The 14,940-nt window shown below is 36.9% G+C and overlaps 1 protein-coding gene across 16 annotated transcripts in view; it reads left to right on the top strand.

The window, feature by feature from the left end:
- Positions 1-14,940, top strand: part of UBR5 (ubiquitin protein ligase E3 component n-recognin 5) — a 123,721-nt gene that overhangs the window by 72,565 nt on the left and 36,216 nt on the right. For 10 of the 16 annotated variants that reach the window (XM_070630710.1, XM_070630712.1, XM_070630703.1 and 7 more), the window contains 6 exons: positions 1,913-2,123; positions 3,067-3,193; positions 7,127-7,278; positions 7,717-7,812; positions 8,182-8,305; positions 14,375-14,472. In XM_070630710.1, the coding sequence (XP_070486811.1) occupies positions 1,913-2,123; positions 3,067-3,193; positions 7,127-7,278; positions 7,717-7,812; positions 8,182-8,305; positions 14,375-14,472 (808 nt within the window). The remainder of the gene's footprint in view (positions 1-1,912; positions 2,124-3,066; positions 3,194-7,126; positions 7,279-7,716; positions 7,813-8,181; positions 8,306-14,374; positions 14,473-14,940) is intronic. The other 6 variants (XM_070630705.1, XM_070630701.1, XM_070630697.1 and 3 more) reach the window with 2 other exon arrangements.

Here is a 14,940-nt window from a genome sequence, read left to right as displayed (position 1 = left end):
TAAAATTTATTGCTCTGAGTCCAAATGTTGTTGCCATTTATTTATGGTACAGCTTGTGTTATCTTTTTTACACCCAGCCTCCTCCACTCATTTATGTTGTCTAAAATGCTTCTGTAGGCATTTGATTCTTTGACCCCTGCACTTTGTCAGCATCTCAAGGGTAAAGGTAAAAGGTGTCATCATCCCCCTGGGTGGGGATAAAGTGTGTCTTCATTTATCTTTGTGCCTCAGTGACTAAGGCTTGGCACATAGCAGGCCTGTAAAGAAATTTTTTACTGAAATCTCCTTCCTTTTGCCAAAAGAGTAAGTGACAAATCCAACATATAGTGATGCAGAATTAGCTTTTTTGCTTGTAACACAGTAAATGTGGTGATACTCTCAGTGTGAGAGCCTGTACAGTCCGGGAGGTTGGAGATGGGAGTTCCCTGTAAGAGTAGCTGCTTCCGGCCAGATGACTGGCTGATTGCTTGAAAATGTTCTCCATCACAGCAGTGTGCAGCAGAGTATCTTGATTTTAGTTATTTTTAAAAGCTCTGTGCTTTTTATTCTTTGGCGAGACTTTGACATACTCTCAGTGCATTAATCAATGGATTAATGCATGTGTGTCGCCAGACTTTGGCAAGTTTAGTGGTATGTGGCCCACCTCATACTCTTGAACTGGAGCTTGTAATTTATGGGGTCACCTCAGAGCCTTATTTCCACAATCAAAATGGTCAGTCTCATGTGTGGCAGGTCCTGGGAAAAGGTTCGGGGAAGGGGTAGGCTGTTGAGGCAGTTTGGGCGAGGCGGCAGATTGTCCTTCCCTTTGTGTTCCTACACGCTCTTTGTCCACCTGCCTTTTTCCACTTCCTAATTCTAGTTAAAATGAACAAATTTACTTGTTTTCCAAAACTAATGCTTTATATTCAGTCTACTCAATATCCCATAACTATAGTTTCACATTCTGAAAGAAGTGTGTTTGATCTCCTTGGTATGTTCATGCTGTATCTTAGTCCATTCAAGCTGCTGTAGACCGAGTGGCTTATAAACAACAGAAGTTTATTTCTTTTGGTTCTGGAGGGTGGAAGTCCAGGATCAAGGTGTGGGCAAATTTGGTGTCTGGTGAGGGCCTGCTCACTAGTTCGTAGATGGCCATGTGCCCTCACATGGTAGAAGGAGATCTCCACTCTCTTTGGCCCCTTTAGAGGGCAGTAGTCTCAGTCGTAGGGACTCCACCCTTGTGACTGAATCACCTCCTTAAGGCCCAACCTCTAAACACCATCACATTGGGGATTAGGTTTCAACATATGAATTTTGAAGGGAACACAGATATTTAGTCTGTAGCATGCTGTTCCTCAGGTAGTTAATGATATGTACTACCTTGTCTTTGACAACGAAATATGTTAGTTGTCACCTTTAGGAAATTGCATGTATCATGATTTCTCGGGAGTTGAAGGTATCACAGTGTAATATATTAAGAGCCTAAGAGGGTGTTAAGGAAGCCTGAAGTAAAATAAATATCCTTTGCTTAGTTGGTTAGCAATGCTAATAGGGTTTTAACTCAATAGTTACATACATTATAAACCAAGGTTTGGCGGACTCAGGCCTGCAGGCCAAATCCAGCCCTTCCCATTCATTAGTGCATTGTATGTGGCTGCTTTCCCGCTACAGCCACAGACTTGCGTTAGTTGCAAAAGCTGAAAATATTTACTTGTCCTTTACAGAAAATTTACCCACTCTTCCATTCCTGTCAGTTGTATACTCTGCTTAGAGGGTACCCTCAAGTTCATTTCCTTTTGCTAGGCTACTTGAAATTGTCTCTACTTATCTGCAGAGCTGATTATCTTACTGTGTTGGCCATGAGGAATTTTTGAAGTGTGTAATGTGCTGTTCAGATTCATTGAAGTTTTTTCCCTAATTTGTCTGAGCACAGAAACAAACCTTAATGCAGCACATCCTGCGCTGTGACTATGAGGCCTGTCGACAATATCTTATGAATCTTGAGCAAGCGGTTGTGTTAGAGCAGAATCTACAGATGCTGCAGACGTTCATCAGCCACAGATGTGATGGAAATCGAAATATTTTACATGCTTGTGTATCAGTTTGCTTTCCAACCAGCAATAAGGAAACTAAAGAAGAAGAGGGTAAGATTAAGAAATATAACAAGGTCTTTAAAAGGAATTTTAGGCAATTTTGAAAATATTTTATAACTATTAAAGGAAAGAAAAGGAAATCACTGTAAAGAATTTGTGTGTTCTTTACCTTGTTTTCTAAAATCTAGGAGATTTGACATTCTCAGAAGGTAAAAATGCCTGTCCTCTTATTAGGATGGGTATGTAATATAAGCAAATAAAATTATCAATGTGTTTTTGGTGTCTTGAGTTCTGTTCTCTATGATATATACAAACTATGTGTGTAATATATAATAAGCTTTACTGATTTTATAATTGCAGATTATTTTTATTACCATGAGAATTATTTAGCAAGTTATATTGAGGCACTTTGTATCCCACTTTTCAGAATGGAGAAGGAAAAATAACCTAGTGAATTGTTAGATGTTTTTGGAAAAGTAAATAAGCTTTTTTAAAAATTGGCTAAATGAAGGTGGAAACTGAAAACCTAAGTTGCAGCTGTGTAAGTCATAGTGTTTTCCTTATTTTGACTTCTGCTGAAGCTGTTCTGTTAGCTGCAGTTTTGAATAGTGGTTGGCAGGTTCTGACCTTTAGCTCATGATCATTAAGGGAGTATGAGCAGTGTATAAGTTGAGACTGAGGGTCTGATGAGTGGGTCTTTCTTCCTTGGCAGTGAAAGCTAAATTTCAGTCTGCTTATGAATAATCTTATTTTTGACCTTTGGAGTTGAAAAGTAAGGCAAAATAAGGAAATAATTCACAGATTAAAAGTCAGAGTTCTGTCTGTCTTAAGTGTTTGTTGCTCTAAGGAGGAAAAACTAAGCTATTAATTAGCTCTAGTATGTAAACTGAGCACTAAAATACAGAGCAGTTAGCATTTAGAGGCCTATACTTACACAATCTCTTAATTATCTTTGAAGTTTAAGTTGATCCTAATTTTTTCTCTTATGTTTCAGAAGCAGAGCGCTCTGAAAGAAATACATTCGCAGAAAGGCTTTCTGCTGTTGAGGCCATTGCAAATGCAATATCAGTCGTTTCAAGCAATGGCCCAGGTAATCGGGCTGGATCATCAAGTAGTCGAAGGTAATGTGATTTTTACCAGGGAAGTTTAATTGGCGGAAACATAATCCAAGTACAGGAAGAAATGTATCTCTTACCCATCATATGCATGAATTGGTGGGTCTTTTTGTTTTTTTATTGTTGCTCCCAATATCACCCTGGGAAAAATACCTGATAATATTTAGAGTTTAAGTATAGAACAGTAGGGCCTAGGATGCTTCAAAAATTGGGGATAATTTAGACAAGTAGTTCAAACTTGATTCTTTGAATGTGTTTTAAATTCATCGTTCTTGTTTCCTAGGAAGTTATTTTCTTTAGTTGGAGAACAAGTAATAACAATAATTGGAAGAACATCAATCCTTTATTTTCAGAGTGCTTATTTAGGTTACTTTCTCAGATGTCTTAAAGATCTGGGAAGAAATGAAAAGCTGGTGTGTATTATGAATGTTTGATATTTTAAATTTTCAGGCTTTCTGAGTTGTGGGATGGACAAATCTTACATTAAAAATCACTAGATGTTTGAATAGATGAAGAATATAAAGAATTCAGGATATAGTTGGGTTTTTTCCTGAAGAAAATGCACATTTACATTAGACATGAGAACCAAAATTCTTGGATACGTGACAGATCATAAAGGGAAGCACTGCTCACTGTGCTAATGTGATAGGTTGTAAAGTCTACTTAAAATGAAGACTCTCTTTGCCTATTTTCTGTTCCATATTCAACTTTCCCTTTAAAAATGATTCTTCTAAAATTGGTACCAACTTGATAGCTTCCAAGGTTCAAAAAACATCCTGAAGTGAGATTTATCAAAAACTGTGAGTGACCAAATTATAATTTAAAACATGTAGACTATACAAAATGGAAACTATCACCAGCTTATTTGTTTAGGACTATACTAGGCAGACAAAATGTTTGGTCTACAATGGAAAGCAACTTAAATTCTTGTTGAAGAAATTAGTGTCTGAATTATTTCAGGTATTTCATTTCCTCAGGGAAAATACAGGTGCAAATCAAGTTGGACTCTGATATGGTTGGTCCAATGCCAGTGCTGCCATCTTTTTTCATGTAAGGATTATTTTGAAGGCAAAGACTAAAAGGAGCTTCAAGAGTGGGTGATGTGTTGCTCACAGAAATAATTTGCAGAGTAAGCTCCTTTGAGGCATTTGCCGAAGATTTCACTGCAGTGCTCTTAACCAGTTCAAACTCAGGGCTGCCGGTTGAACAGATGAAAGCACAGGAGTCTTATTATCCACGCCGGGCAGTAGGAAGTCCACAGACTGCTTCATTGAAGTGAAACCCTCCTCTAGCCTACAATGGATTTTCTAGGCGATGCCCCTTGATGAGTATGCAGGCTGGGATTCATGAGCTGTAAGCTCAAAACTGATGCAATTTCAATATTGAATGGAGTACTGTTAAATGCCTTCAGATGATGATTTGACTCAGAAGTTTTGTTATGTGACTCAATAATTCCTGAGTACAAAGGGCAGATTTAGTGGAAAGCTTGATTGATGCATCTGATTGCAGGTGTATGTACTCTAGAGATTGTTAATCTGGAAGACACATGACCTTCGCTTTTTTGTCACAGTGTTATGTTTGAACATGACTGGATTCTAAGGCTTCTGTAGCATGGATATAACGTGCTTACAAAGAGGAAATTACATCATCCTTGAATTCTTCCATATTGTCAGAAAATACGATGACTCCAGGCAAGCCTATACGAAGAAATGTCAAAACTCTGAATCTTAGCAGCCAAGGTGGTATCTCCTCAGTATTGTCCTCAGCCACTGAGGATACAGGTGAATCTTCATGAATTGTGTACAACATCTTGAAGAATAATTTTCTTTTTTTTGTTTTTGGTTTTTTGTTTTTAAAGAATCTATATGAGGAGCTGGGCATTGTACTTAAAAATGTTCCCGAGACCTAATGAAGAAAAGAGGTTAAGGACAATTTTTTAAATGACAAGGAATGACCCCCTCACTTAATATTGAATTGACTACATCACAACAACAAAGTTGAGAGTTTGCAAGTTCAAGATGAGACTATGGTCTCAATTTATCTTCATTTATTCTTAAACTACTCTAAGCTAGAGGTTGGAGAATAGCCCACATGTTTTGTTTGGCCTGTGCTATGTTCAGAATTTTTTTTCCTTAAAATTTGAATGCCTTTAGATGAGCATGTATGCCTCTAGTTTGCTGTTACTCCCTACTTACACCTGACTGCCCTTCCCTCAGTTTATTTTACCTTCTGGGCCAGTAGGCATTGAGTTTGTGACCCTGGTGTAAGCATTCTTCTTGATAAGCCCAAAACATGCATTTATTTTCGGATTATTTGCAGTGCTTCCCAGTTATTGCTGATTTTTTCTTCCTCTCTCTGTGTTTTGAGTAAGACCCATTAGGGTACCGAGTGTCTATGTTGAGCTTAATTAAAATTGTAAAGGAGTATCACAGTGTGAACAGTCACCCTGGTGTGTGCTGTCGCTGGAAAGGAGCCTGTCTTTCTCTTTGGGTGGTGACTTTGGACAGAGAAGTGACCTCAACTGAAATAATCTCTGTGCCCCGCTCCCCTCCATATTATAAAACCTCTTAGACTCCGATTTCTAAATTGGGAGAGAGAAGAAATTGATACCGTAAAAGAATTAACTATAGGTATTTTTAATAGTGAATACTATAATAACTAATATATTTACTTGAGACATTAAAAAATTTACTTTGCAGAATCTTCCAAAGAATGTGTCTGTTCCCAAAGGTGCTTCATCATACACAAATCTTATAAAATAGACGTGTTCCTGAAAGTAGCCTCTAAAAGACATTTTTGTAAATGCTTTAAAAAATTTTTTTCTTATAAAACTGGAAGTGTATTGATGTGGAAAAACACATTTAGCCTTGGATTAAATAGTAATTATAATTAGAGATTCAAACGTTAATAAAAGTCTTTCTAGATTACTTATTTTTAGATATATAATGTTCACCTGGTAAGGTGTAAGATCTTTCACATCAGAAATGTCATGTCTTTGGGGTTAAATCTGCATGGGAGAATGAAGCCCCTTGTGTGTTGCCTGGCCCTTAAAATTAAATTTTTACTCTTTATTCATTTAGAAGCTCTAAAATTGTGGCTGAGTGAAGGGATTTGCCTATTGTGCTCTCTCTTAATTGCTGTTAGTTCTTAATGTGTTCATTTTGTAGCATTTGTAAACTTTTATTCAGAGGTATAGATTTTTATACAGGTAGTTACCACTTCCCCTGAAGAGGTCTGTGTTTGTGATTATTTCTTTTCCTTTTTAGTGATGTGCACATCTGTGCAGTATTTTTCTTTTTTTTTGATATAGCAGGAGAAAAAATGTCACGCCCAGACATTAACAACACATTTTACAAGCTCTAATTTCATTCATTCATTTCCTTGGGATGCAAGTTGTGCTGCTAAAAAAACATTTTTTGTATAAAAAATAAATCTAAATTGGTCTTTGTTTTAAAACTACTTACTGTGTGATTATTAGTTCAGTAACTTTTGAGATCACAGAAAAGGGATTTAGTGGGCTAACAATATTGGTTTTGTGCTAATCAGTGTGTTTGCTGATGTCTATTATTAAACTTAATTCTTGATTATAAACAGGGGACAGAAAAATTTTTTGTTTCAATGATCAGCTGTTCATTTATCTTAACTGTATGAAAGATTATTTTTTAATCTTACTTCATCGCAACTTTTGTTCCCTGTGCTTAAGTTTGTGGGAGCTTACTCTAGTGGGTTTAGTGCTGAACTGGGTACTAGGAGCCCCCAGTTGCATTTCTCTCCCTCACTGACTTATTCTGTGATTCCAGAATGGCATTTGTACTTCACTTCCCTTGCCTGGATTATTTGCTTATAGAGCAAACTTTGATCTCAGATGAGAAGTTCTGTGCACCTTTTCATTATATTTAGACATAGTGGTGAGCCCTGATTTTGTCTATGTTCCTCTAGTTTGAGATTACGGGAAATGATGAGACGTTCATTGAGAGCGGCTGGTTTGGGTAGACATGAAGCTGGAGCTTCATCCAGTGACCACCAGGATCCAGTTTCACCCCCCATAGCTCCCCCTAGTTGGGTTCCTGACCCTCCTGCAATGGATCCTGGTAAGATCTATTATTTTATTTAGTGTTTAACAAAAAGACAAGGTCATGAAAGAAAAGAAATTGAATATTTTAATAGGACATTTAGAAATCTGAAATATTTAAAAGTAGCATAATGAGTATTATAACTAGTTATAAAGATTTGGTTTAAGGGGTTTGTAATTTAAAAATTCGAATTCTAGAAGCTCTTGGCAGGTATCCCTCTTTTATTGAAATAAGTATTTCCATACTGGTAACAAGCTAGCTAGTAACATATCAAGATAAATCAATAATTTGCCTAGTGGATTCCTTCCCTTAGAGTTTGGAAAAGAAATTTCCACTTAAACCTCTGTCTGATTTGACCTTTGGCTTGCAGAGAAAAGCCTTAAGGCCAGTTAAGAGAACATGTTAGGGATATGTTGCCTATAATGATGTACATCCTGCTGTTCTGTTTACTGAAAGATGGTGACATTGATTTTATCCTGGCCCCTGCTGTGGGATCTCTTACCACAGCAGCGACTGGCACCGGTCAAGGACCAAGCACCTCTACCATTCCAGGTGAGAATCTGTATTATTTTATCTGCTTTGGCCTTTGGAAGATAGAAGGACACATTTTGGATATAGGTTTTTACAGATCCACATTTTATCTTAAGGAGACTTTCCTTGGCTTGAAAAGCATCTAAGTCTCTGAATTACCTTCCATATGTCAGTGAAATTGTGGTGTTTATGTACATATATTTCATCACTTGAGATTTGTAAAGTGTGTTAATGTGTTTAAATTCTCTGTAATGAAATTATTTATTACTAATAGTAGAATATTTGTCTGGTGGTTTATTTAATAGGTATTTGGTATGTTATTCCAGAATATTCTTTCACTCTGTCTTGTTTACTCTTATTTTGTTACCAAATGGCTCTGCTTAATTACAGGTCCTTCCACAGAGCCATCTGTAGTAGAATCTAAGGATCGAAAGGCCAACGCTCACTTTATATTAAAATTGTTATGTGACAGTGTTGTTCTGCAGCCCTATCTACGAGAACTCCTCTCTGCCAAGTAAGAAGTTTAATATACTTTTGATTGGAGAATTCAGTCCATTTACATTTAGAGTGATTATTGATGTATGAGGGCCTAATGCTGCCATTTTATCGCTCGTTTTCTGGCTCTTCTGCATTTCCTTTGTTTCTCATCCTGTGTATTTTGGACTACCAATTCAGTTAGGTAGTTTTCTGTGATGGTTTCCTTAGTTTTCTCTTTATTTATCATTTGTGTCTGTTCTGATTATTTTTTTAGTGGTTACTATGAGGTTTGTATAAAAAAATCTTATAGATGAGCTATATCTGTCCATTTTCTGATAGCCTCTTATTTCCTTAGACTAAGCCGATTCCAGGTCTTGCCTCTTCCCCTACTCAGTTATTATTGTCACAACTTAGTCCATCTTGTGTTGTGAGTCTGTGGTTAAAATGACGAGATTATATTTATTTTTGGTGTTTTCCTTCCCTTTATCTTTAATGTTCTAATTGTTTGCTAACCTGTTCTGATAGGGAACTGCAATTTTCTGGTTTTGTCTACCTCTTTATCTCTTTGCTCAAGGCTTTGTAGTCCCTTTTTTTTCAGGTATGAGGGCCTTCTTGAACATTTCTTGGGGGGGGGGGCGGTTCTTTGGGGGATGAATTCCCTTAGCTTTTGTTTATCTGAGAAAGTTTTTATTTCTCCATCATATCTGAAGGATATTTTCACTGGATATAGTATTTGTGGCTGAAAGTTTTTGTCGTTCAGAATTTTGAATGTGTCATTCCAGTCTCACCTAGCCTGTGAGGTTTCTGCTAAGAAATCTGCTGAAAGCCTGATAGGGGTTCCTTTGTAAGTTATTTTCTTCTGCCTTGCTGCCCTCAATATTTTTTCTTTGTCATTGACTTCTACCAGCTTTACTACTGCATGCCTTGGAGAAGGTTTTTTTACATTGCTACAGTTAGGAGATGTATTGGCTTCTTTCACTTTTATTTCCAGCTCCTTCCCCAGGTTTGGGAAGTTCTCAGCTATTATTTCTTTGAACAAGTTATCGTTCCATTCTCCTTCTCTTCTCCCACTGGAATACCTATAACCCTTATGTTGCATTTCTTAGTTGAGTTGAATATTTCTTGGAAAATTTCTTCATTTCTTTTTTGTCTTAGTTCTCTCTCCTCCTCCATCTGGAGCATTTCTATATTTCTGTCCTCCAAACTGGTGATTCATTCCTCTGTAATACCGGCTCTGTTACTTAGGAAGTCTAGAGTCTTCTTTATCTCATCTGTTGTATTTTTCATCTCCAACATTTCTGATTGGTTCTTCTTTATAGTTTCAATCTCTTTGTGAAGAAGTTCTTGATTTCTTTGAACTGTCTATCTGTATTTTCTTTGTAACTCATTGAGTTTTTTTCATGATAGCTATTTGAATTCTCTGTCATTTACATTATAAATTTCTGTATTTCAGGATTGATTTCTGGGTGCCTGTCATTCTCCTTCTGTGGACTGAATATATTTTTTCATACTGTTTGATGGTGTGGATTTGTGCCTCCGCATAGTGATAGTATCTGCTCATGGCTTCCACCTGCTGCCACTGGGTGTGGTTCAAAAGCTGTGTATTCTGAACCTGCTGTGATCTGCAGCCTGCTCACTCTCAGCTGCTGCTTTTCTATCTGTGTGGGCACTCTGGCTGACCAGCTGAGCTAGAGTGCCGGGCCAGGGAGGGGTGCTTGTTTTCCCTTGCACCACCCTAGGAGTGTTCTCACTCTGCCCTCACTATCTGCTCTTCTGGGGTGCTAGCTTGATGAAGACACCTCTGCAATAGCTTAGTCACCTCTAGGTGGGATTTTCCCACGGGCTGTGAGGGAACTTAGAGAGCAAAGGTGTTCTTGTAGAGGGCCACCCCATGCCCCTCTCCTCTCAGAGCTGCACCATCCGGAGCCCAGGGTCACTGCTGTTGGCAGAGGGAGAGGAGATTCCCTTTACCATCTTCTACTTCCTTTGGGGCGGTGTCCAGCAACCTCCACCTTCAGGCGTATGGCTACGTGGGTCTCTCAGATGTCTTTTGTGTTGTGTGAATGTCCTTTGTTGGTATATGAATGTCCTTTTTGTTATATCTTAGCGGGGGAGAGGCTAAGGGGAGAGCTTTCTCTGCCACGATGCTGATGTCACTTCCTTAATATATTTTGGATGTGAAGATTTAGCTTAGCTCCTTTTTACTGTTCAAGTTGATCTTCTTGCAGTGTATGGACAACAGTTATCTTCTGTGAACTTAAAGTAATTTATCAGAATCTAAGCTAGCCCTGGTCTAGTGGTTAAGATTTGGCACTCTCACCACTGTGGCCCTGGTTTGTTTGCTGGTCATGGAACTGTACCATACCACTGGTCTGTCAGTTGTCCTACTGTGGCAGCTGCATGTTGCTGTGATGCTGAAAGCTATGCCACAGTTATTTCAAATAATAGCAGGGTCACCCAGGGTGGAAGGTTTCAGTGGAGCTTCCAGACTAAGACAGACTAGGAAGAAGGACCTGGCCACCCACTTCTGAAAAAAATGGCCATGAAAACCCTATAATAGTGGTGCATAGTCTGATACAGCACCAGAAGATGAGAGGATGGCACAAAAATACCAGGTAGGGTTGTGCTCTGCTGTACACAGGATTTCTAGGAGTCAGAATCTACTAACTTGATGGTGCTGACAACAAATCAGGATCTAGCATTGTATTCCTGTTACAGAGCTTTCTTTCAGTGAAAGAGAAAGGGGCCTTCTCGATATAATATAGTATACACTAAATGAATACAAATCAATTTTATGTTAGCTTGATCAGGGTATATATTTATATCTTTAAAAGATCACAGTATAGTTATTCTCAAATGTGAATCCATAAACTAGTTCTATCACTGTCACCTGGAGAACTTTAAAAGCTATACAGACTCTTCCTCAGGCTCTGCCCTAGACCTGTGACTCTGTAGGTCTGGGATGGAGCCTGGAGTCTAGCTTTTAAAACACCGTGGATGATTCTGATGGTTTCTTTAGAAATCTTTTTGACTTGCAGAATCATCATGAGATATTCAGCGTTTTTGATAAGTATTCTGGATAAATGCTTATTAACCATTTATAGATTATTTCTTTGCTTTCAGCGTGATTGTTTATCTTCTTTTATAAACTCATTATAATAATAAACATTTTTATAAAAGTTAGCTATTGTCTGTACCAAACTCTACTTGCTGTAACTCTTTTAATTCTAGTAATAAGCATCTGGAGTAGGTAATATTATCCCCATTTCACATTTGAAGAAACAGGCTTAGAGGTTAATTAACTTGCCCAGAGTCACAAAACTCTAGTAAGTGGTATAGCTGGAGTTCCAACCCTAGTTCATCTCTTGATTCCAGAACTGAAACTCTCAATCATCACCTTTATGCCACCTCCCCATAATTAAGTACAAGAAAGTGTTTTGAGTTTTCTGTTTTTGAGGGCAAGTTTTTATGTTTAAACCTTATTGACCTTATGATGAAAATGACCCATTTTATGAATTTATGATTACTGTAATGAATGCTGCCCCACTAGTAAAAAAAAAAAAAAAAGTCATTGGCTTATAAGTAAAGTTAATACTACAGAGGCAGCTTAGTGATTTATTAGTGGTGTGATACATAGATAAAAATGTATATACAAATACAGTGTAACTTTCTATTTTTGTTTTCTCAGTTGTCATTTTTAGTTTCTTTTTATGGTGTTTTTAAGCAATATCCTCTTTGTATAATTTCTTCAGAATCATTTGGTGGTGTTTAACAATTTACCATATGTTCTTATTCATTTTCTCTTTGTTTTTAATCCATTTTGCATTTCTGTAATTAATTTATATTTCACTAGTCCTTTAATTTAGTATATTCATAATGGTTGATTTTTTCCCCTTTATATGAGAAAATATGTAAAATATCTGGAAAACTCTCAATATGTCATTCCGTTAATAAGCTGGTAGTCATGGCAGCTTTGAAACAAATTAGAGGAGAGGCAAAGTTTTTTTTCCTGACTTTTAGGTGATAAGCATGGAGATTCTCAAATTGGTCTTTTTTTCCCTAATAAAATTTCCTAAGTGGGGGGCTGGCCCAGCAATTAAGTGTGCATGTTCCGCTTCAGTGGCCCAGGGTTCACCAGTTCAGATTCTGGGTGTGGACATGGCACCACTTGGCAAGCCATGCTGTGGCAGGCATCCCACATACAAAGTAGAGGAAGCTGGGCACGTATGTTAGCTCAGGGCCAGTCTTCCTCAGCAAAAAGAGGAGGATTGGCAGCAGTTAGCTCAGGGCTAATCTTCCTCAGGAAAAAAAAAAAATTCCCTAAGTGGTATATTTGGAAATAAGTTACCATATAGATGACTCAGTTAAGAAAAGTTTTATTCTTAATTGTGTTTGGCAATATATAAAGTGCTGGGAGAATACGTCAGAGCTCTGAATCTCTGTTTGAGCATAATGGTGATAGAGGTGCATATGTGTTGAGGATGAAGGATTTGAAAAAAGAATATTCATTATTTTCAATTTAAGGGTCCCCCCCAACCTCCCTCCAATCCCAGGTGTGGGTGGTTGGATTTTGTTTTTATAATATAAGCTAAAGAAAGTAAATTTTGATAAAATCATCCTGGTTACTAAAGATGCAAAGTATTCTATAATTCTCAACCAACTCATACTTAATGTGAGGAGAGAAGTAGTATGAAGCTTTTTTTGGTATGTTGTTTTGTTTTTAATTAAAAGTGTGGACATGTTTTTTAAAAAATGAAAAACATTGCACTGTGGAAACTTTAAAACTTTATCTCTGCTGTCTGGTAACCCATAATTAAATTGGGGTATATATTAGACATTTGTAACATGTACATTAATTTGGGGTAGGAGGGATACATAAGTGTATTTTGGAGTAAACCGCAGGGAGAAATGTGTTTATTCTGTTTTAGGTAGCTTTATGAAGATGAAGCTTGAGTAGAGCCATGAGGAGGAATAGGAAGGGAAAAGAATGAGCAACAACATAGACATGGAGAAGTATAAATATTTTCAGCAACAGCGATTCATTCAATTAAAAGTGGAGGATTAGAAGAGGAGAACAATAGCCAGTGAATCTGGAAAATTAGGTTAAAACCACCACTTTGGTTTCTGTTCGTTGGGCTCGCATCTTCTGAATAATGGTTTTGGTTAGACTGTAATAGAACCAAAGTGGAGTTAAAAGAATAATAGTGTGATAATGGTATAAAAAAGGATTAAAATAGGCAAGAGTAGAGACTAGAATAGAGGCTATGTTTTGTATGTCTACCTGGAGCCTTTAATATCTGTGTTGTAATAGCTGAACTAATGAGTTGTTGAAAGTGAAAAGAAAGATTAGTTGCAATAGTAAAAAACTGATTTAGAAGGAAGACTTCATGAAGAATGCAAGTTTTTGTCTTAGTTTCTTAGTTGACTGCCATAGATAAATCAGGTAGAGAGCAGGTTGTTAGACATGTTGAATGTGAGGTATCACTGGGAAATCCCAAGTAGACTTGTCAAGTAATCAGATGTAGATGTTGGAACTATGTTATCGTCATAGAAGTGGTAGTTGCTCTGGTGGATGAGAGAGGGAGGCACAAATGGTTGAGGACTGAATTTTGGGAAATGCACAAGATCCAGGAGGGAGTAGAAATTCAGTGAAGAATATCCAAGGTACATTTTTAAGAGAAAATGCATGATAATAATAGCTAATCTTTATTGAGTACATGTTATTTGCTAGGCATTGTGCTAAAAGCTTTTTAAGCAATAGTTCATTTAATCCTTATCGCAATTGTATAAGATAGAGCCTGTTACTATCCCCAGATCTAGAAAGTATTAGTTTGACTTTAGAGCCCTTGCTAATCTATTCTTTAGTGTCACTAAGGCCAAGAAAGGAGAGTGTGGTTTAGAGAGACAAGGACTCTACAGAGGTGGTTTTCTTTCTTAAATGTGGTAATATGAGGCCAGAAAATACCACCAATGATTTTTTTGAGTGGTGGGACATTAATTAATAAAACAAAACTAGTTTTTGTTTCATCAGGAACAGATTTTTTTTTATAACCAGGAAGGACAAGAGTTAGTAAAATATTTTAATGTACAGTTTTTCTCATTTTAGGGATGCAAGAGGAATGACCCCATTTATGTCAGCTGTAAGTGGCCGAGCTTATCCAGCTGCAATTACCATCTTAGAAACAGCCCAGAAAATTGCAAAAGGTAATTTATTTCAAGTCTTCAATGAGTTCTTATTTTTTAATTTGAATATATACTCTTCTGTACATAAAATTTCATAATTATTCAGACCTAATTTTTATATATAAAAATAATTGATTAGAAACTATCAAGATAATTCTTTTGTGTGTGTGTAAAATTCATGTGTTTTTACTTTTTTAAAGTATATTGTATCTTCTAACTTTCCATCAAAAAGAAGCTGGTATAAATTTCTTAAATTAAAAACAAATTCCATAATGAATAGTTAATGACTAGTCTTTTGAAAATGAAGATGGATAGAACCTGTCAGTGGTTAATTGGTGGTAATGGTAAAATTTTATAGAAATAATAGGCCCAAATGTCTTATTGTTCTTCAGACTTGGAATTCCTGCTTAATAGCAAGCATTAAAGAGTATCAGTTCCTGCCATCCAGCCTTTAAAAGATTAAAGTGATTATCTTTTTAAAAATACTGG

The sequence above is a fragment of the Equus przewalskii genome, chromosome 8 (assembly GCF_037783145.1).
Source record: "Equus przewalskii isolate Varuska chromosome 8, EquPr2, whole genome shotgun sequence".
NCBI classification, from domain to species: Eukaryota; Metazoa; Chordata; class Mammalia; order Perissodactyla; family Equidae; genus Equus; species Equus przewalskii.
The sequence above is the reverse complement of the archived record's forward strand: the minus strand, read 5'-3'. Positions and strand labels throughout refer to the sequence as shown.